At 41.3% G+C, this 21,009-nt stretch overlaps 2 protein-coding genes and 1 long non-coding RNA gene across 3 annotated transcripts in view; all 3 read left to right on the top strand.

The window, feature by feature from the left end:
* LOC124512839 (leucine-rich repeat-containing protein 37A3-like) overlaps nucleotides 1-1,453 on the top strand; it is a 340,529-nt gene extending 339,076 nt beyond the window's left edge. Inside the window, exon 21 of the mRNA XM_047080445.1 lies at nucleotides 1,414-1,453. The gene's annotated coding sequence lies outside the window, so the exon portion shown is untranslated. The remainder of the gene's footprint in view (nucleotides 1-1,413) is intronic.
* Nucleotides 1,454-1,557: 104 nt separating this feature from the next.
* Nucleotides 1,558-4,142, top strand: LOC124513584 (uncharacterized). The gene is made up of 3 exons (XR_006962452.1): nucleotides 1,558-1,589; nucleotides 2,510-2,559; nucleotides 4,102-4,142. It is a non-coding gene; the product is annotated as an uncharacterized LOC124513584 (long non-coding RNA).
* A 135-nt stretch (nucleotides 4,143-4,277) lies between these two features.
* Nucleotides 4,278-21,009, top strand: part of LOC124512840 (leucine-rich repeat-containing protein 37A3-like) — a 33,445-nt gene continuing 16,713 nt past the window's right edge. The window contains exons 1-6 of the mRNA XM_047080446.1: nucleotides 4,278-4,375; nucleotides 4,481-4,558; nucleotides 5,635-5,706; nucleotides 11,455-11,526; nucleotides 15,361-15,432; nucleotides 16,156-16,236. Coding sequence (XP_046936402.1) covers nucleotides 4,278-4,375; nucleotides 4,481-4,558; nucleotides 5,635-5,706; nucleotides 11,455-11,526; nucleotides 15,361-15,432; nucleotides 16,156-16,236 — 473 coding nt within the window. The remainder of the gene's footprint in view (nucleotides 4,376-4,480; nucleotides 4,559-5,634; nucleotides 5,707-11,454; nucleotides 11,527-15,360; nucleotides 15,433-16,155; nucleotides 16,237-21,009) is intronic.

Below are 21,009 nucleotides of genomic sequence, written 5' to 3' on the forward strand. Positions count from 1 at the left end.
GGACAATAATGATGTTCAAAGGAAGAGATGAGGCATTGTGTCAATTTCACAAGGAGGAATAATGCAACCTAATATTTATGGGAAGTAGCCTACAGAGTCCAGCAATAGACAGATCCGTGGGTGCCTAGGACTTTTGAAATGTTACCTTTTAGAGGCGCCTGGGTGGCTCAGTTGGTTAAGGGTCCTACTTTGGCTCAGGTCATAATTTCATGGTTCAGGAGTTCGAGCCCTGTGTTGGGCTCTGTGCTGACAGCTCAGAACCTGGAGCCTGCTCTGGATTGTGTGTGTGTGTGTCTCTCTCTCTTTGCCCCTCTCTCACTCTTACTGTCTCTCTCTGTCACTCTCAAAAATAAATAAACATTGAAATGTTACCTTTTAGCATTCAAATCAGTGGAAGAAAATAAATAAATGGTAATAGAACAACTGCTTAATTATTTGGGAGGAAAATAACAACAGATCCCTATTTCTCACCTTAAAAAAACATATTTCAGTAAATGTAAAAAAAGAGAAACAAGAACCCGTCAAAGTATTAGAAGAAGATAGAATCAATACTTTTATAATCTTGTGGTGAGAAAAAGCTTTGTGACCTGATTGATACCACATGCAGAAACATTTGATAGATTTGATCGTCTTGTCCGATTTATGCTTGGAATAAACCAGACATCTGATTGAATCCCCACAGTCCTGTGAGGATGATATCACCATCCTTCTTTCATACATAGAAGGGGATCAGCTTAAGGCCCCTGTGGCAAAACCCAAAGCAGAACCCAGCTGTGCCTGCAGTCAGCCTGTGCTCCTATCCCACTGTTCCGTCTCCTTCACGATAAAAACACTGACAAATATTTGAAACATTGAAATTCAGTGAAAGCCCTTGAAAGGATTAATGTATTTCATATGAAGAGAGTTTTATAAATCAACAGGAAGAGGACAAACAATCCAGGGGACCAAGGGGGCAAGGACTACGATGAACAGGAGGGTGTGGACAGTCCGTCACCATATCTGCCTCATGGCTTATGGGACATGGGTCTTGTTAACAAGGCCTTTTCGCCTCATGGTATAAAAATAGTCTCTGATATTTTCTTCTGCACTCTTATATTATTTGTTGTGATTTATTTATTTTTAATCTGTATGGAATCTGTGTGGTGTTTTGGTACGGTCGAGGTAGGGGATCTAACTTTTTTCCCTTACGTAAAGATCCAGTTACTTTAAAATCTTTTATTGAATGGTTCATTCTTTCTTCATGGATCTAAAATACTATTTTTATCTGGACTCTATTCTATCAATCTGGTTTTCTTTTCCTGTATCAGTATCACGCTACATACTTAACTGCAGTTGCTCTGTAAGAACGTATTTTATTTATTTGTTTATTTATTTTTTTTAATTTTTTTTAATGTTTATTTATTTTTGAGACAGAGACACAGCATGAGCAGGGAAGGGGCAGAGAGAGAGGGAGACACAGAATGTGAAGCAGGCTCCAGGCTCCGAGCTGTCAGCATAGAGCCCGACGCGGGGCTCAAACCCACGAACCGCGAGATCATGACCTGAGCTGAAGTCGGACGCTTAACCGACTGAGCCACCCAGGCGCCCCTGTAAGAACGTATTTTAATGTCTGCTCTGTGATCTTCTTTTTCATACAGTTTGTAGCTATGCTTGCACATTTTCTCTACCAAATGTCAGCTGGCCAGTTTTTGTTTAAAAAACTGTCTTGGGATTTGAATGGGATTGCCTTGACTTTGTAGGTTAATTTGAAGGGAACTGACATCTTTACACTATTCTAGGAAAATAGTGTCTCACATCATGTATTCGTTTCTTCTTAATGTCCTTCAGAAGAGCTTTAGTGTTTTCATCTCATAGGTCTTACCCATTCTTTGCTAAGTTTATTCCTAGGTACTTTATGCCTTTTTATTGATAATTGTAAATGGGATAATTCTTCCGTTTTTTGATTAATTATTTATGGGACATAGGAAAGTCATTGAGGTTTACATGTTGATCTCTTGATTTTATATCTAGCCATCTTACTGAATTCTCATATTTCTTCCAGTAAAATTTTAGTTGATTCTCTTGGGCCTTTTAGTTTGTCTGTAATTTCGTATGCAAATACGTCTTAGTTCTTCCTTTCCACGACTCCATTTTTTCCCAGTGCATCAGTTAGGACCTCCTCAACACCAATGAATAGCAGCAGTGATAACAGACATCCTACTCTTGTCCTTGACTTTAAAACAGTGCTGCTGTTTAGGTTTCTGGTAGACACTTTTCTTTTCCTCCTCCCAAGAATTTTTATTAGGAATTATCTGTTGACTGTTATCTGAGACAGTCAGTAAAATGTATTACCAGCTGCACACAAGTTAGGTCTTATTGAAGAGTCAAAGGACTATTAAACAAATTCCTGTCCTAGGAAAAGTTATCCTCTCACTGGGTAGAGAAGACCTAAAATGCAAAGGAATGAATAAAGATTTGGAGGGAGTGGTTATTGTGATGGGTAACTTGATCATGTTTTCCTCCAAAACAGATTCATTCTCATACAACAGCAGCCAAGGAAGGTAAAGAAGGAAGCTCAAGGTAAATATTAGTCTGGCAATCGTTAAAGTAGAATTTTAGAACTAGATTTTCAAACTCATCTATTTCAATCCCCTTGTTTTACAGCCAGGAAACCACCAAAGGCAGAAAGAATACATATTTGGCCTAATGCTTTGCCTGGACCCAGCAAAGTTAGCTGCCCAGCCAAACCCGAGTTAGAATGGGACTGGCACAGAGCACCTGCTCACTAGACCTTTAAAGCAAGATCGTGGGGGGACGGGGGTGGAAATGTTCAGACCCGTTCCTGCTGACGGTGGGCATCAGGCCTGGCCACAGACCTTCTCAGAGGCTCTGGAGAAGGGATAGGGAGGGCCAAACGTCGTGGGGTGAAGGGGCTAGTCTTCAAGCATGATGGAAGGTGGAATACATGAGTCCCTCCTGTAAAGTGGGGGGGAAACTTCCTTCTTCCTCCTTCTGGTTTTCGAGGCCCCGCTCTCCATTCCCTTTATCCAGACCCAATAGAATTTGAACTGGGAGAGACCTTAATCATTTATCTCTTCCTTTTATACTAATGAGATGGAGAAGGAGAAAAGGAAGATGTCTTGCCAGACGGTTGTATCACTAGTACCACTAGAACCAGAAAGAAGATGGTTCCTTTCCAGTTGGGCACGTCTCTGACTACACTGTTCTTGGGCTGTGAACTGCATTTTATGTCACAACTCAGTGCACACATACCGTATAGACATAAGTACCTTCTAAAACAAACTTACCATACACTCTGATTCTTTCTGTTCTGTTTTTTTAAAGTTTATTATTTATTTGAGGGGGCGTGCAGCAGAGAGAGAGAGAGAGAGAGAGAGAGAGAGAGAGAGAGAATCCCAAGCAGGTTCTACACTATCAGCACAGAGCCAGACACAGGGCTCAATGTCACAATCTGTGAGATCATCACTTGAGGCAAACTCAAGACTTGGGCTGCTCACCTGACTGAGCCATCCAGGTACCCCCTATGCCGTTTGTATTCAAAAAGAGTATTTTGTGTTTTAGCGCTAGCCGTGTGTTTTAAGGTGATTTCACGACTCACTCATTCATCTGCCTGCAGTGTGAAAGTCAGTGAGCTAGATAACTGCTGGTTGGACTCAGGCATTCACTCGGTGCGATTCATCTTGTAAGGTAATGCAGCTAGGAAAATAGAAACACCTCCCCACCCGCCAGCAAATGATGCCTGGGAGGCTAAGCCTGGCGGGGACTGATGTACAATGCTTCTGGAGAGAGTTAGGTGCTTCTGCTGTGTGGTCACCCAGTTTGTTGACTGCACAAGGGCACTTGGCCAAGGGCCAGAAGGTGAGCAGGGTGAAAATCCTGCCTATACTTCATGTCAAGTTACATACAAAGGTCTCCCAGGGCCACTGTGGGGCCATTATGGACAGACACAGGAAAATTCTGAAAGCCCAGCATGTATGGAATTATTTCTGAGATCCCAGGTCTGTGTTGATTTTGCCTGCTAATAAGACTGGAGAAATACATTGTGAGAGGCATGGAAAATGGTACGAATCACTAATTGTCTGTGTGTGTGTTTCCTTCAAGGGGCTTCTTTGGATCTCTGCTGCGTAAGAGATGCTCAAAGGAAAGTGACAATCAGGTAAATCTGAGGAGGATAAAGTACCGTGGCTGGAGAAGGCAGGGGAAACAGACCTAACATTGTCCTTTCTGTTTTCTAGGAGGGCTTTTTCTGGAGAAGGCGGCCACTTTGGCTTAGGGATATGTACAGACCTCTCAATGCCACACGCAAGAAAAACATGGCACAGAAGCTACACAAGGATTGTTCTGATGAAGATGAGATTTTCCACATGGAACTAGGGTACGTGATTGGAGAAGATTTTCTCTAAAATGGGGAAATTATGAAGAGTTGAATTGTTCCTTTCGAGAGTCAAAGCCTTGGCATTCTTCTCCTTTTCCCAGGGAGGCTGGCAAAGCCACAGCAGAGAAGGCCACAGATTCCACTACTGAAGAGCTGGGTGACGAGAGCGAGACACTATGTGAGGTTGTCACAGAGTGAACGCCGTCCTGCCTCAGGCCACCTACAAAGTTTACTTTCCGATACTGGCTTCTCAGCATTGCTTGTCAAATACTCGTTTTTCTCATATTGAAATGTATAAATCCGTAACCAATTCTAGCCACGTGGTGAGGAATTAAAACGTAAACAGTTCAATATTTATCTACAGACAACAGGGGCCACAGGCGAGAGAAGCAGGACTGAAGCCAGAGTCCCTCGTGGTAGCCAGTATTTCCACAAGACACAGTCTGGGCAAAGTAGGGTGAATGGGGCGTCTTTCCCTCATTTCCCTGATACAGTCAGTCTCTGGAAACTGGAGAACGTATCTTCAGGGGGCTTAGACTATTAAGCTAATTAACAGCTTATTCTGGTGCTCTCTCCCCTGGCTCACCCAATACCAGTTATTCACAACGCGCACAACAGCAGAGCTGTTAACTTATGACCTCCCAGACGCTAAGTCGTGCTTGCTGTCGGAACACAGTCCGTCAGGCCCCTCCGCTTTTGCCAGCCACACTCGGGGGCTCTGCTTGGCCGGCGGGCCGCCCCTCCGCCCCCTGGCTCCCTCCCGCCAGTCCGTGGAGCGCGCACCGCCTCGCCGTCCTTCCTACCCTCTTCCGTGGGCCTCTCGTCTGCGCTTGGCTCCGGAGACTCCGTTCTGCTAATCCTCTGGCGGTTTTCTGGGTTATTTAGGCAGGTGTGGGTGGAATCTAAGTGATCAGCAGGATGTGCGGTGAGCCCAGCGTCCTCCTACGCCGCCATCTTCCCTCTCTCCTTGCCAAAATAATTTCTAAAAGAAAATACTCCAGAGTAATTAACACGCGTTATCTACCCAAGGAATGGAACAAATAGGAAGTTCAGGTTCTAAGGAGCTGCCTTGTTTGTGCCATTGGCCCCACGCTAGCTCTTTATTAATTGCACCACCTGGGATGCTGATAGCTGTGGAAAGTAGAAAGTTGGCATTTACTGCATTGGAATATTCCCCACAAGGTTGCCAGTGATTCTCTTATTTATTCTGTTCATTCCTTTCCTACCTATTCAAGGATCTGAACTGTGTTTCTTCACAGAAATTTCCAAGGAAACTCTATTTGTTACATTGATGAAAATGTATGGAAGGGATACCGTTGGGCTGAGAAACTGTGAGTATATTCTCTCCAAATACGAATACAAAAAAAAAAAAAAAAAAAAAAACAAAACTGCATTCTCAGGTCCTTCTTGGTGCAGAACTTTGAAGTCAGTAGCTCTGAGGAAAGGTGTTTCCCCTTCCATATCCCAACTCAACCTCTACCGATTGCAGTTCTGTGTTAATTTTTTTTTTAACGTTTATTTATTTTTGAAACAGTGAGAGACAGAGCATGAACGGGGGAGGGTCAGAGAGAGGGAGACACAGAATCTGAAACAAGCTCCAGGCTCTGAGCTGTCAGCACAGAGCCCGACGCGGGGCTCGAACTCTCGGACCGCGAGATCATGACCTGAGCTGAAGTCGGCCGCTTAACCGACTGAGCCACCCAGGCGCCCCATCTGTGTTTATTTTAAAAATTAAATTTGGCAGGTTCCCTTTAAAATTAGAATCAATTTTGGGGCGCCTGGGTGGCGCAGTCGGTTAAGCGTCCGACTTCAGCCAGGTCATGATCTCGCGGTCCGTGGGTTCGAGCCCCGCGTCAGGCTCTGGGCTGATGGAGCCTGTTTCCGATTCTGTGTCTCCCTCTCTCTCTGCCCCTCCCCCGTTCATGCTCTGTCTCTCTCTGTCCCAAAAAAAATAAATTAAAAAAAAAAAACGTTAAAATTAGAATCAATTTCAACTTATTTTCCATTATACAAGCAATACATGATTATAGTCTCAATATATAAAAATGAAATAACAGGGGGGCCTGGGGGGCTTATTCGGTTAAGTGTCCAACTTCGGCTCAGGTCATAATCTCAACGGTTCGTGGGTTCAAGCCCCACGTTGGGCTCTGTGTTGACAGCTCAGAGCCTGGAGCCTGCTTCGGATTCTGTCTCCCTCTCTCTCTGCCCCTCTCCTGCTCATTCATTCCCTCTCTCTCTCTGTCTCAAAAACAAATAAACATTAAAAAAAATTTTTTGATGAAATAACAGATATAGTGAACACCTGCCTTATGTTCTAATCCCCCCACTGCTGGGATAGCCACTACTCTGGATTTAGTATATATCCTTCCAGACCTTTTTCCATGCATTTGCCTACATACATATTTACAGCAAAATAGGTTTGTTGTGTGATTTTCTTATCTTTTTTTTACATAAATTGTAACATCCTGCAACTCGATTCTTTTGCTTCGTGGTATGTCTTAGACTTTTTTTCTTCCAGTACATAGAGGGTTACCCCATCCATGCAAGCTGCTGCATAATATTCCATAGTATGAGTGTATTACGATTTAATAATTCCCCTCTTGATGGATATTTAGGCTGTGTCCAGTTTTCTTATTACATGCATTGCTGCATGGACCACCTCTTACATGCATCTTTGTGTACGTGGGTAGGTATTTCTGTAGAATAGATCCCTGGAAATGGAATTGCTGGGATGAAGACGATGTCGATATATACAATTTTAATTGCCCTCAAAAAAGTTGTGCCAATTTACACACCAATCCATACACCATGACAGCATTCATTTCCTCCTACCCTCCCACTCTTGGATATTCTCCATTTCTTGGCTGATCTGGTGGGTGAATAAAATGGGTCCCTTCTGAATTTGAATTTTTCTGATTACTTATACATTTAAATATCTCTGTATGTTTCCTGGGCATTTGTGTTTCTTGTCTGAATTTTCTGTCCTTTGCCAATGTTTTTGTGATCTTTTTTTTTAAATTGACTTGTAGAAAAAGTCAGTGTAGACACAAGTAATTTTGGAAACAATATTATACTCAAAGTAATTGACTGGCATTTTTCATGACAGATTGTGTGTCGTATCATTAGTTCAACTTGGGTAGATAAGTCATACATGACTTCTGAATTAATAATAAAAGACATAACAGTCATAGTAATTTAGATGTAGGGATTATGATCCCCCTGAAGTAGATTCCCCCCTGCCCCTTAGTCTGATAACCTTACTGGTAAATAACGAATGGTAGAATAAGGTAGTTGTTTTCTTATGAATTTTATGAATTTCTTAAATACTATATATAGTTTATATTTTCTCATGATAGTATCTAACTTGGAGATCTTATTTCCCAAACTTGTAAGAAAAATGAAAGTAATTTGGCACAAGAAACAAGAGAGAGTGGAGAGAGTGGGTAGGCTGAGGGACAGGGCTAGGAGAAAAACTTTGAATTGTGTATTATATACCTTTGGAATTCTGAGCCATGCAAATATATATTACCTATTAAAAAAATAAACTGAAATTAAAAAAATATTTTTTGAAAAGCATGTATTTGGTAGTTTATATACTAGAACATGAATCTGGTAAGATTTGATGATTCTTAAAAAATTTTTAAATGTTTATTTATTTTTGAGAGAGAGAGAGAGAGAGAGAGAGAGAGAGAGAGAGTGAGCGAGCAGGGAAGGGGCAGAGAGAGAGGGAGACACAGAGTCCAAAGCAGGCTCTAGGCTCCGAGCTGTCAGCACAGAGCCTGATGTGGGGCTCGACCCCACAAACTGTGAAATCATGACTTGAGCCAAAGTCAGACACTTAACCAACTGAGCCACCCAGGTGCCCCAAGATTTGATGATTTCTAATTCAGCTTGAGGGTTATGCCTTGTAAGACAGAAGTTTTTAACTATGGGTCAATAGTCCCCTGGGGCAGGATTTTTAACCTTTTTTTGTATATATCAATTTTTTTTTAAATTTTTTTTAACATTTATTTATTGCTGAGAGACAGAGCATGAACAGGGGAGGGGCAGAAAGAGAGGGAGACACAGAATTGGAAGCAGGCTCCAGGCTCTGATCTGTCAGCAGAGAGCCCAATGTGGGGCTCGAACCCACGAACCATGAGATCATGACCTGAGCTGAAGTTGGACACTTAACAGACTGAGCCACCCAGGCACCCTTCTATATATCTATTGATGATCTGCAGAAGCTTATGTTCTTGGGATAATGTTTTCAAATGTATAATAAGTTAAAATGTATAGGAAAAGGAAATTATGTGGAAATAGAGTTTTCAAAAATTTTTTAAAAAGATTAGTGATATAGCAATAAATCTGCTTCTGTTAGAATATTAAATAACAAAATATAATGGTAGGCCTACTAACTATTATGACTTCAAGGTACTGATGAGAATAAATGATATTTTGAGATATCCACGCCAAATATGTGATATGAAAATATCTGATTTCTGCTGGGGACCAAATTAACTATACTAATCTGTGGTTTGTTGCCTACATTCATAATGGAAGGAAATGCTAATTCTAGTTAGAGGTTTGTGAAAATAGAGATGTGATTTTATTTTCCATCCAAGTTTGGCACCCACAAATTCAGTCCATTCTATTCACGGACCTGAGCCCTAAAGGGATGGTCTGCAAATTGAAATCGCATGCACACCTTTGCACGTATTCAAGAAAGTGCAGTTTTCTAGGGAAAGGGTCCATTCCATAGCTTTTATGAAATTCTCAAAAGGTTCTTGTCTCAAAAGATTGAGTCACAAATTGGGGTGGAGGTGGAGAAAGACATTAGTTTTCCTGTGAAGTTGTACTCATTCTCATAAACGATGATAAATGAATGATTTGTTTTCATTAAAAGTAGTATATTTGCAAATTGATACGTGTCACTTTCTGAATTCATTCAACAAATATTTAGGGAGCATCTCCTATGTCCCAGGAACTGTTTTACATGCCAGGGATATAAGCTCAAGAACAAAACTGACCAAATATCCCACTTGTCAAGGGGTTTACAAATATATAATATAAAAACAAATATGTAAATATAATAAATACATATAATTTCAAGTATTGGTAAGAAATCGGTGGCCAGATCTCTCAAGTTTTCTAATTTATTTTGTTTTTAATTTTTTTTAACGTTTTATTTTTATTTTTGAGACAGAGAGAGACAGAGCATGAATGGGGGAGGGGCAGAGAGAGAGGGAGACACAGAATTGGAAGCAGGCTCCAGGCTCTGAGCCATCAGCCCAGAGCCCGACGCGGGGCTCGAACTCACGGGCCGCGAGATCGTGACCTGAGCTGAAGTCGGCCGCTCAACCGACTGAGCCACCCAGGCGCCCCTCAAGTTTTCTAATTTATTCAACGACCATTTCTGCTGCTCATAGACTGAGTTTTTTTACTAATGATAATACTTTTCATTCATATAATCTTGAGTTGGTTCTTTTTATTAGATGTACTGTTTACCTCTGTCTGAGGATATATTAATGATGCTATTCTAAATTTTTTGTACTGTTTATTTTTGAGAGAGAGAGAGAGAGAGTGAGAGACAGAGTGCAAGTTGGGGAGGGGCAGAGAGAGAGGGAGACACAGAATCTGAAGCAGGCTCCAGGCTCTGAGCTGCAGCACAGAGCCCAGTGCAGGGCTTGAACCCATGGACTGCAACCTGAGCCGAAGTCGGTTGCTTAACCGACTGAGCCACGCAGGTGCCCCATTAATGTTGGTATTCTCAAATCCTTTTGTGTTTCCTCTGTTAACTGTGTCATTGACTATAAGCTGTTATATTTGTTTTTTATTTTCTGTCCTGAATAGAATTGGCTTTCTCACTCCATTTGGTCATTCCTGAGTGCAATTTATCTTTGTAGTTGAGATTTGACTTGCTTCTGGTTTCTGGTCCTAAGGAAGAGGTGAAATGAACCACGGGGCTTGTTATTGGTGACAGGTCCCCCTGAGAGTTAAAGAAGAGGTGGGAGGTGACTTCTAATGGCTAGTCAGAGTGTATACCCTTCCTCCAGGGCTCTGGGACCCTGCCCCCTTCTAACACCAATGGCTCCTGCCTGGAAGAAAACACCCTTTGCTGCCAGATCCAAGGAGGAAGGATGTGGGGTTGATGTGCTGTCCTTGGTCCTACTGCAGTATCCCAGCTAATCACCCTGTAGGTGGCTCCAAGGCATTTCTGGTGGGGAGTGTTTGTGGAGCTACTCCCTTGGCTTTGAGCTAAGGTTGTGGATTTTCTAATTGTATCTTTTCTAATCATTCTTAGGGACTTTGGTGGAGTTTGCAGTTTGGTAGAGACTTGGCATGTTTCAATCTGCCAGCTTGAAATAGCACCACCTCTTAGGAAGGCAATTTTGTACCCCTGTTAAATCCTGGAGAAACTTAGGCAAATGTGTACTAGGATATAAACAGAAAAATGTTCAAAGCAGCACTGTTTATAATCACTAAAAATTAGAAAAATCGAGTATCCACCAACAGTAGAATGAACAAATAGCGTTACACGGGTGTTTACTCTATACTTATTAAACTGAGCATTTATGTTATGTGCATTTTATGCACATTTTTAGTTCTCACAGGTATTTTTTAGTTGGGGAAAAAAATTAGATGGCTTTACTTGTAGCACTGATATGGTTATAAATAGGGCTTCCACAATAAAATTTGGGAAAAGAGAGGAGGAGGTGGCAGTTCTGTCCATGTTTTTGCCACTCAGGGCTGGGTTCTAACAGAGATTTTGTGATCCAGAGAGTAGGCATTAAATGTACATTTTGGTGTGAAGAGTGGATAGGGGTGTGTGTGTGTGTGTGTGTGTGTGTGTGTGTGTGTGTGAGAGAGAGAGAGACAGAGAGAGAGAGAGAGAGAGAGAGAGAGAGAGAGAGACAAAGGAGTATGTGAGAAGAAAATATTTGAATCAAACAGCAGAGATCGCCATCCCTACATTAAATAAGAATTAGTGTATTTGGTGGCACCATTACCCAGGTTTCTCTCACATCTAGCGGTCCTGTGTTGCAAATAGTTGTAGTTATTTTGCATTTTGACCCAGAAATGACCTTTTCATTTTGCAGAATTCTCAGTGAAAATTATCTGACCGAATTACGTAAAGACACATTTGAAGGCCTGCTATCCCTCCAGTATTTGTAAGTTAATCAGTTCATCATTTATTATGAGTTTTTAGTTATATTATTTATTAAAAAATACGGGGTTCAAATTAGATAATTGCAACAATTTCTTCTAACAGTAGAATTCTGTAATTCTCTGTATTAAATTCTATAACTCTGTAAGTCTGTGGGGACCCAGCCCATCTCTAGCATTAAATACCTCCTATGCATTTTCAACTTTTTAATTTTATAGACAAGATATAGGAAAAAGCCCTTCAGTTGTAGAGGAAAAGGAGTAATGAGGTCTGAGCAATTATGGACACCCATATGAACCTTGTTATGTAAGTGTTCGTATACCATCTGCTTTTATTTATATTTATTATTTATGGCCCATGGATCAGATCCTGTGTATGGTCTGTCTTGATACAACCTATGAGTTCAGAATGATTTTCATGTTCTTAAAGGGCTGTAAAAGAGAAAAGAAGAGAAAGAAACAGAGAATATGTGACAGAGACCATATATGGCCTGCAAAGCCTAAAATATTTGCTGTCTGGCCTTTACAGAAAAGGTTTGAAAAAGTTGGCTTGGTAAAATGAGAGGAATTGAAGTTAACCTCAAATTGGCACCTGCAAGACAAGAAAATATAGAACACTGACATTAATTTGAATGCCATTAACCCAGAATTTTTAAATAATTTAATCTAAATCAAATATTTAAATATTAAATATTTAAGCAGGTGAATTATGTAAGCAGTATTACCAAGTACATATTAAATTATCAAGAGAACAGATTAAGGATTTCAGTGTGGGAAATTTTATTAGTTTATTTTTATATTATTATTTTTTATGTAATTTATTGTTAAGTTAGCTAACATACAGTGTGCTCTTGGCTTCAGGAGCAGATTCCTATGACCGGTGTGGAAATTCTTATGCCACCATAAAAATAGATGTTTAAAATGATGGTTAAGGGGTTGGGGCTCCTGGGTGGCTCAGTTGGTTGGGCGTCTGACTTTGACTCAGGTCGTGATCTCACAGTTTGTGGGTTCGAGCCCCGTGTCGGGCTCTGTGCTGACAGCTCAGAGCCCGGAGCCTGTTTCAGATTCTGTCTCCCTCTCTCTGCCCCTCCCCCACTCATGCTCTGTCTCTGTCTCTCTCAAAAATAAATAAACATTAAAAAAATGATGGCTAAAGGGCACGTGGCTGTCTCAGTCATTAGAGTCTGCAACTCTTGATCTCGAGGTTGTAGGTTAGAGCCCCATGTCAGGTATAGAGATTACTTAAAAAAAAATGAAATCTTTAAAAATATAATGATGGTGAAGTGGTATAGTTAGAAATGTTTACACTAAACAAACATCAGAAATGCCTCTAACTTCGCTAATTACAGAATAAACATCTCTCCAGCCTCATTGTCAAGGAAGAAATGTTTGCATAGATCTCTGTACATTAGACATACAGAGATACTAATGTTCTTTGCTATGGAGGTTCAGTGTTTATTCTTTGCCCATGCCATCCAAAGCTGTGTATTTCATTAATCCTTTTTTTAAATTTTTTTTAATGTTTATTTATTTTTGAGAGAGAGAGAGAGACAGAGTATGAGCAGGGTAGGCACAGAGAGAGAGGGAGACACAGAATCCGAAGCGGGCTTCAGTCTCTGAGCTGTTGGCCCAGAACCCGATGCGGGGCTCGAATTCATGAGCAGTGAGATCATGACCTGAACCGAACGAAGTCAGATGCTCAATCGACTAAGCCATCCAGGCGCCCCTCATTAATCCTTATTAATGATGTGCTTTAGAAAATAGATTCTTGTTGCAAATGTGGAAGGCTTAAGAGTAGTGAGTAAAAAGAATCTCATATGACACTAAAAATAGTCCTTCAAATTATCAAACCTTCCAAGTCTTAGGGGACAACCACTTTGTATTGGTCTTCTTGGCTACCTCTGCCCTCTGGGCTCCAAACGTTACAAACACAGTTTGGAGAAAAACAAAAGAGACAAACTGCACAATGGATTGGGCCTTTCATTATTTGTACTATGAGGTACTTTGTAAGCCAATTATTTCATGTTAGGTGAAGTGTTCTCATTCATTCATTCAAAAAAAAATGTGAATCAAAACCTAAAAAAGAATGTGACAGGCCCTATGCCCAGTACCATAGGCACGCAGATGGTTAAGACAGGCTTCCCACCCTTGTAGGAACTCATGATTTCACAGGGAAAATAAACAGAAGCTTCAACCATAACGCATAAGCACTAAATGAATGATGAAGCACTGACAAAGTGCAGAAGAGGGAGCCACAAAGTCATAAAACCACATTTCTTTTCAGTCATTTTGCTCCTTGTACTCACTACCCAGCTGTTAATTTATTTTATAAATATTTGAGTTTGTTCTTTGTCCATGCATCCGTTTTAAACACAGTAGACAACGCAGATGAGCAAGACTAGTCCATACTTTCATGGAGTTTATGCCCAGAGGAAATGGAATGCCAGAATCACTATATTAAGAAGAAATTGGGGCACCTGACCGGCTGAGTCAGTAGAGCATGCGACTCTTGATCTCAGGGTCGTGAGTTCAAGCCCCAGGTTGGGCGTGGAGTCTACTTTACAAAATTCAAAGAAGGAGAAGAAGGAGGAGGAGGAGAGGGGGAGGGGAAGAAATGGATCTGGGCAATGAGAAGTATAAGTTGTTTTTGGAACATAGAAGAGGGGGGAAGACTTCAAGTTGGATCAGGGAAGTTACTAGAGAAATGCTGTTTGAACAGAACCTTGAATGGCTATGACGTATCATCAGATAGACATCTTGGGAAGAATATGCTTGCAAAATAGAGTGAGTGAAGGGCAAAATGCAGGAGAAATTTCTTTGGGTATCTGTAGAGTAGGAAACTAGAGCCAGATTTAGGATTTTGAAGGCCTTGGATAATATGCCAAGCTACCGTGTTATCACAGTTGTGCTCTAGGACAAACTTTAGACTGCACCAGGGTAACTTGGAGGCCTTGTCAGAACACAGGTTCCACCTCCACAGTTCCTGATTCACTCAGTCCGGAGTAGAGCTGAGAATTTGCATCTTGAGTAAGTTCCCAAGTGACTCTGATATTTGAGAACGACTCCTGGAGAATAAATCTGGTGACTGTGTGCAGTATAGATTAGAATGGGAGAGACCAGAGATGACAATGCCAGTCAGAAGATGGTGGTACCCATGTAGGTGGAAAGTGAGGGACTCAGCTGAAATCAATGGAAATAAGAGGGTCAACTATAATCAAGGATGGGTGTTTCCAAATAAAAATCCAGTACCATGTTGTTTTTTTGTTGGCCCCACTTGCAACTGAAGCAGTTGATAAATTCATAGACCGTTTGGGCAATGTACAACCAAAAATAAATTTCTATTAATATGATAATCTAATTCTGAGTTCGTTCAAAGTTAGGTATTGATTAGAGGAGTAACTTCTTTTCAAGTTAAATGAAACGGTACCTTTTATCTCTTCTGGTATTGACTTGGTGTCGAGAAATAGAACTAAACCAGGAAGGTGTGCTAATGTGAGAATATCCCTTTTAATATTAGAAATTATATGTGGAGATCACAACTTTGAGCTCATAATTTAGAAATTGATGAGGCCACAAAAAGTCATTTAATCAATTCTTCTGCTCTCAGGAAAGATTACTTCCAAGATCTATCAAGATCTATAGTTGTATGTTTTATGTATGAAGATCACAAAGGTGAGACTCTTAAGAAAGGTGAGGGCAGGGTTAGGGGCTCTGGAAGGTTCAAATAACAATTCCTAATACTCAGAGTTTAGCCAAAAGCTACTTATTCAATACTATCATCCTACTAATTAGATAGCTTATGGCTAATTGAGGCAATATTTTCCTTTTCCTTTTCCTAGAGATTTATCCTGCAATAAAATACAATCTATTGAAAGACGTACATTTGAATCACTACCTTTTTTGCAGTTTATGTAAGTTACAAATATAATTTCATTATATTTGGAATTTTTATTAAACTTCATTGTAAACCTCTTTGTTATTCATTTTGAATGAATGAAACTTTATTAGTCGAAAGCTACTAAAATTATGTAGCAAATCTTTTTTGTCTGTGGCAAAGTTTGGTGTGAGAGTTATTATAGAGATCAGAGTGAATCGTTCTCTGCCAGGGTGATTTTGCATCCAGGTGACACTTGGTAGTGTCTAGAGACATTTTTGATTGTCAGACTGTAGATGTGCTCCTGGCCTCTAGTGGGTGGAGGCCAGGGCTGCTGTCACACCCTACAGTTCACAGGGCAGCACCCCCCCCCCCCCATAACAAAGATTATCCAACCATAAATCTCAACAGTGCTAAAGTTGTGAAACATTTTTCTAGAGAAATAAACTTACTTCTCTAGAAAAAAATACTTACTTAACACAAGTATTTATTGAGCATTTACTGATTTGTATCTAATGCACCACATGTATAAACATGAAAGTATAAATCTTTCATGCAAATATTTTTTTAAAAAGGCAAGTATCTTTCATAGTGAGATTTCTTTAGTGTATGGAGAGAGTATTGTGGTTATGTTTCATTATCTATAAATTAGAATCACTGCCAAAGGATAAATATTCTGAAAATATCTTGTTTTTCTTCTTCGTTTGTGTCTTGTTTTTTTTGTTTTTGTTTTTTTTTTTTGTTTTTTTGGTGTGTGTAGAAATCTTGGTTGCAATTTACTCACCGAACTGAGCTTTGGAACATTTCAGGCCTGGCATGGAATGCAGTTTTTACACAAGCTGTAAGTGAAATAGAAAATGAATACATGTTAAAAAAAAAAAAAAACTACATGTAAAAATATCATAGAGTGACTGGTTAGGTGTGTGTTAATAAACCCAGTATGAATTCTGGAAAGTAGGTCTTAAAATCCATTTTTTTTTTCAAATGAGGAAACTAAGGTACAAAGAGGCCAAGAGACTTGTCTTAACTCCTAAATGGCACTCTCTGCCCTCCCTCGTACCCAGCTTTGTGTGGGCAATGAAAGCCCCAAGCAAGTAACACCCAAGTCAGTATTATCATGGGAATTCGTGACAGTGATGCTTCCCCAAGGTGTGCATGGTCCTTGAAATCCACTTTTGAATTTAACTTTGATTCCGGCTCATGTGCAAGTTTCCTATGCAAAAGAGAACTTCGAAGAACTTAGTTTAGCACAGAGTTCTCCAGGCAGCAAAAGGTGTGGGTGCTTCCTCAGCCATCAGGAAAGCGGAAAGAACTCCTGAAAACCTGCCACAGGGCACTGCTCTCCATGTGCTTTCTTTCCTGACCTCTCTTCAATTAAGTAGTGTGTTATTCCCTTTCAGCCGGAACACTCTGTGATTTCTCTGTAAAAAAGCAAATCATACTGGGCATGTTCAGTGGCCTGAGGGGGATGTTTAGACTCAAGGTTGAAGACCCTCCTCTAAAGCAGACGCTGGAAAAGACTGTCTTACTGTCTTGTGGTTCAGAAATCCGATTGCACAGCTTATCTTCCGTTAGATGAAAGTGTTTACGGTGTGTCTGGAGCTGGAGTAAGTTCCTGCGGGTGCCCAAGAGCAGGGGCCTCCTCTCTCCTCTCATTAATTTGCTGATGCCTAACTTGGGGAAAGAATACTGAGGGTCAGTTTTTTGTTTTGCCAGCATGCCAGAGAACGGGCTCATTGAGTTTCTCCACCAAGAGGTTTTAGTGGTGTCAATATAATGTCTTAAAACTCACCACCTCTACTAAGCATCTTATAACACCAAGAGTCTCTTCTAAGAATCTGAATTTCATAGTCATGTAGGCAATACAGGACAAAATAGGGTGGAATCCGTTGATAACAATGAATGAATTCATTGAAAAACAATCCGTGCCACGCGCACTCTATGTCGACCATGTACTAAGTACTGGGGGTACAAAGAATATACAGGGACTGTCCCCAAGAATCTTTCATACTGGAAAAAGGAGAAAAAGATGGCCTTTTTCTTGTAATTTACTAAGATATTTGTAAACTGATGGAAACTCCTGTCTTGCCCGACTGAGATCTCTATCAGTTAACCATTTGTTTTCTTTCCTTTCCTTTGTCCTGGAGCAGCCAGAATCACACATATCCCACCTGGGGCGGGGGCATGTGCTAACTTGTATTTTGCCCTCAACTTGCCCCATGCTCCCTCATCAATCTTGCATGACAGAAAAAGGTAACTAAAGAACCAGAGCTAGCTGGTATTGAGAATAAATTAATACTCATGTCATGTGTGTTATGCCCAGAATTCGTGATCCCCAAATACCGCCAGGGAGCCGAGTCCGATGTAAAAGCAAAAGAGCCTTTATTCGAGCTAGCTCGAGCTCAATCCCCTACCTGCACTGACACAGCGGTGAGATACCGGGGAGAGAGGGCGAGTTTCAAAAGGACAAAGGTTTTACTGGGGCCTAGTGGCAGTTGGTGAAGTAATGGCTGCGGCCTCAGCTGATTGGCTGGGGAAGGGTCCTGGGGAAGAGTCCTGTTAGGCAGTTGAGGGGGGGGGGGGGTTACTCAAGGGGAGGAGGTGTGATCAAGGTGAAGGACACGAAACAAGATGGAGTCGGCAGGCGTAGGCCCGCCCTTTCAATGTGGTTTGAATAGAGCTGTACTACTAAAACGAATTCACAGGTAACTTCCAACAAATTATCACAGTACAGTAAGTGTGTATTGGAGGTTGGGCTCCTTGTTTGGGGCCAAACTTTTCCTTTCTTTTCTATTTTTAACGTTTATTTATTTATTCTGAGAGAAAGAGAGCGTGCGCAGGGGAGATGCCATCCCGTGAATTCAGTCACGTTATTGCCTATGTGACTTATTACTGGGGTGTTTATAAGTTGAAACAGTATTTTCTCCAGCATTAAATAAGTTTGTAAACCTTTTGGGCCCCAGCTGAGGTGGATTTATCTTGAACTGACTGAAGCTTAAACGTCAGGTCTCCTCACTTACATAGGCCCCTTCCAAAGTCTTGGGAGGGACCCTCGCAGTTCCTGTATGCATAATTTTGCATGTTTTGATGAGGCAGGATTTCCCAAAGTAGATGAGGTTCAGACCCTACAAGGCCTTGATTCACCCCTGGGTTTCAGGTAATTCTATCTCAGTAAGTTTTTTGAATGAAGCCTCTTAAGTTATGGATAAACCCTGAGTGAACACGTTAGCGGTGTGGTAAAGTCTATTTTGAATCTGAAATCCACCTCAAAGCCGTGCCAAGAGTTTATTAATAAGGTACCACTTTTTGAATGGTAGTAATAATCCTATTTCTTTCAGATGAAATCAGGAATGAAATCTATTATGGAAAACCAACAGTGGTTGATAATCCTAAATGTTAAGTATCGTGTTTTTTTTTCCTGACTTTAAAGTGCTTCTCCTTCATTCACCTACACAGGTCCAGACTGGTGGCTTATTTTAAAAAATTCACTTCATTGGTTCTAACAGTACGAGCTCCATGATTTTAGAAGCTGAAGGACTCTACGATGTAGAAAGGCTGTACCTTATCGGGATAGAGCACATTCACATGCTGGCTCGTCTGTGGCGCATCCGTATTGTGCCAAGAACATAAGGTCTAAGGGAGAATAAGGACAATCTAAGCCTTACCCCTTTTGAATTATTGTTGAGAATATCATTGAGGTAGGTGTGGCCACCCTCTGAAGGCAAACTCGAGCCGCAGTCACAGACACGCCCTAACGCTCCCCCAGTCAACCGGCATCTGCTTCCTTTTAGACAGCTGTGTGCCCACAAACGTTGACACACTTGAGGATATTGTCATCGCTTTTTGGTATGTACTGGAAATCCTGGCAGCTTCTTCTCAGATTCAGAAAGGCATAAACGTTAAGGATGAAGATAACAACTCAGGGCTGTCCTTTTGGGGTGACTTAGGGTAACTCTTATTATTTTCCGTGTGTGGTAGTTCAAAAGCTTTGCCATAGTCATACCCAACTATTACTTTTCTTCTCCCAGCTGCATCTGATTCTTCCCACGTATATACCAAGGCATCTTCTTTCTCTGGGAAGCATGGTAGTTGCTCCTCCGCCCCATATCATTTCTTTAATACCTACCTCTATTAGGTATTTACTGCGCTCCGGCACTATGCTAAGACCTTTCGCTTGTGCTGCAAGTAAGACAATGTGTCTTAAACTCTTAGAATAGAGCCTGGCACGTGGGAAATGCTCCGGACATGGCCCCTCACACGGCACTTCATTTTCGTTTTTCCAGCAACTCTTGTGATACAGGTAGTATTATCCTCATTTTGGGGATGAGGAAGTTGAAACTCAGAGACATCGGGTGACTTGCCTAGGTTCACACTGTCAATAAGTGACAGAACCACTTAAGAAGCTTCGCGAGTAATACAATTCCGCATTCCCTGGCACTAGGTAGGACCTGAATGACAACTGGCCTTTTGGGCGTCGTCCCTTGGAGTCAGCTTCTCCCTGGAATAGGACCTTTCGAGCAGGGAGCTCGTTTTCCCTATGCTTCTGGAGCTCCTGGCCATGCCACCTATGGGCATCCCCAGGCTTCCTGCTCACCGCCTGGTGCAAATATCACGTCGTCACTGCTAGGCACCCGCTCTGTGCCCAGCCTTATGCTAGGTGCTTTGCACATGCTCTTTCCTTTAATCCTCAAGTTGCCTTATGAGGTAAATGCTGCTAAAAAGACTCGGAGACTTAAGTTCGTTACTTAAGTCCCTTCACCAGGAAGTGACAGCCAGAATTCAGACCTAGGTCTGCCTGATTCCAGGGCCCTTGCTTCTTGGGCTGGTCCTCACTGCCAGAAACTCCTCTTCAAGGCTATTCTCAGAACTTTAATTAAAACATAGGCTCACCATTTCAGATTCTTTAGGCTTCGCCCAACCCCTGAGAAAGGATTTACGTGATGCCGTTAGATGTCTTGCATTGAGGAGCTTCACATGGGGAGTCATGTTCTCATGGCTCATGGACCTATGTAGATGAATAAAGGAAAGGGGTTATTCTATCCCCAAGTACTTCAAACATACCGGAGTAGGGCCTAGATCGCTCTACTTATTTCTTCAACTGCTTTCCTCCAAGGAGCCAGTTTTCCCTCCATGCCTTGGGATTCCAGCATAGAGAGTTTGGAGTTTGTCCTATTTGAAATTTATTGTCACTGCCTGCTTTGGACATTTTTTCAGCTAAAGCTGTTAGGATTTCAGTACATTCAGGGCAGTGGTGGCAAGCTTCCGTCCTCAAGTCTTCTCTGTCTCCTCAGTTAATAGAAAGGAAACGTAGCCCATCTGTCTGGACCTCTGTAGAAGAATTTGGAGAAAAAAAAATAACACGTAAGAAATGTTCCCTTATTTTGTGAGCTACCTTTAGTCTGTCCCGTTGCTCTGCAACAGAAAGCTTTTGCAAAAATACTTGAGTTTTCCTCTTCAAATAAGATACAGTTTTTTAAAAAACAAAAAAAAAATATCTAGAACAGTATTTCTTCAACTTTGATTATGAGACAGTCTTGGAGGATAACTGTTGTTATGTTTTACTCCCATCAAGATAAGCCCACGAATGTCCAAAAGCCAATAGACTGAGTCAGCA

The sequence above is a fragment of the Lynx rufus genome, unplaced genomic scaffold, assembly GCF_022079265.1.
Source record: "Lynx rufus isolate CCGP_SWC_20201006 ecotype Redwood Valley unplaced genomic scaffold, mLynRuf1.p SCAF_18, whole genome shotgun sequence".
Lineage (NCBI taxonomy): Eukaryota > Metazoa > Chordata > Mammalia > Carnivora > Felidae > Lynx > Lynx rufus.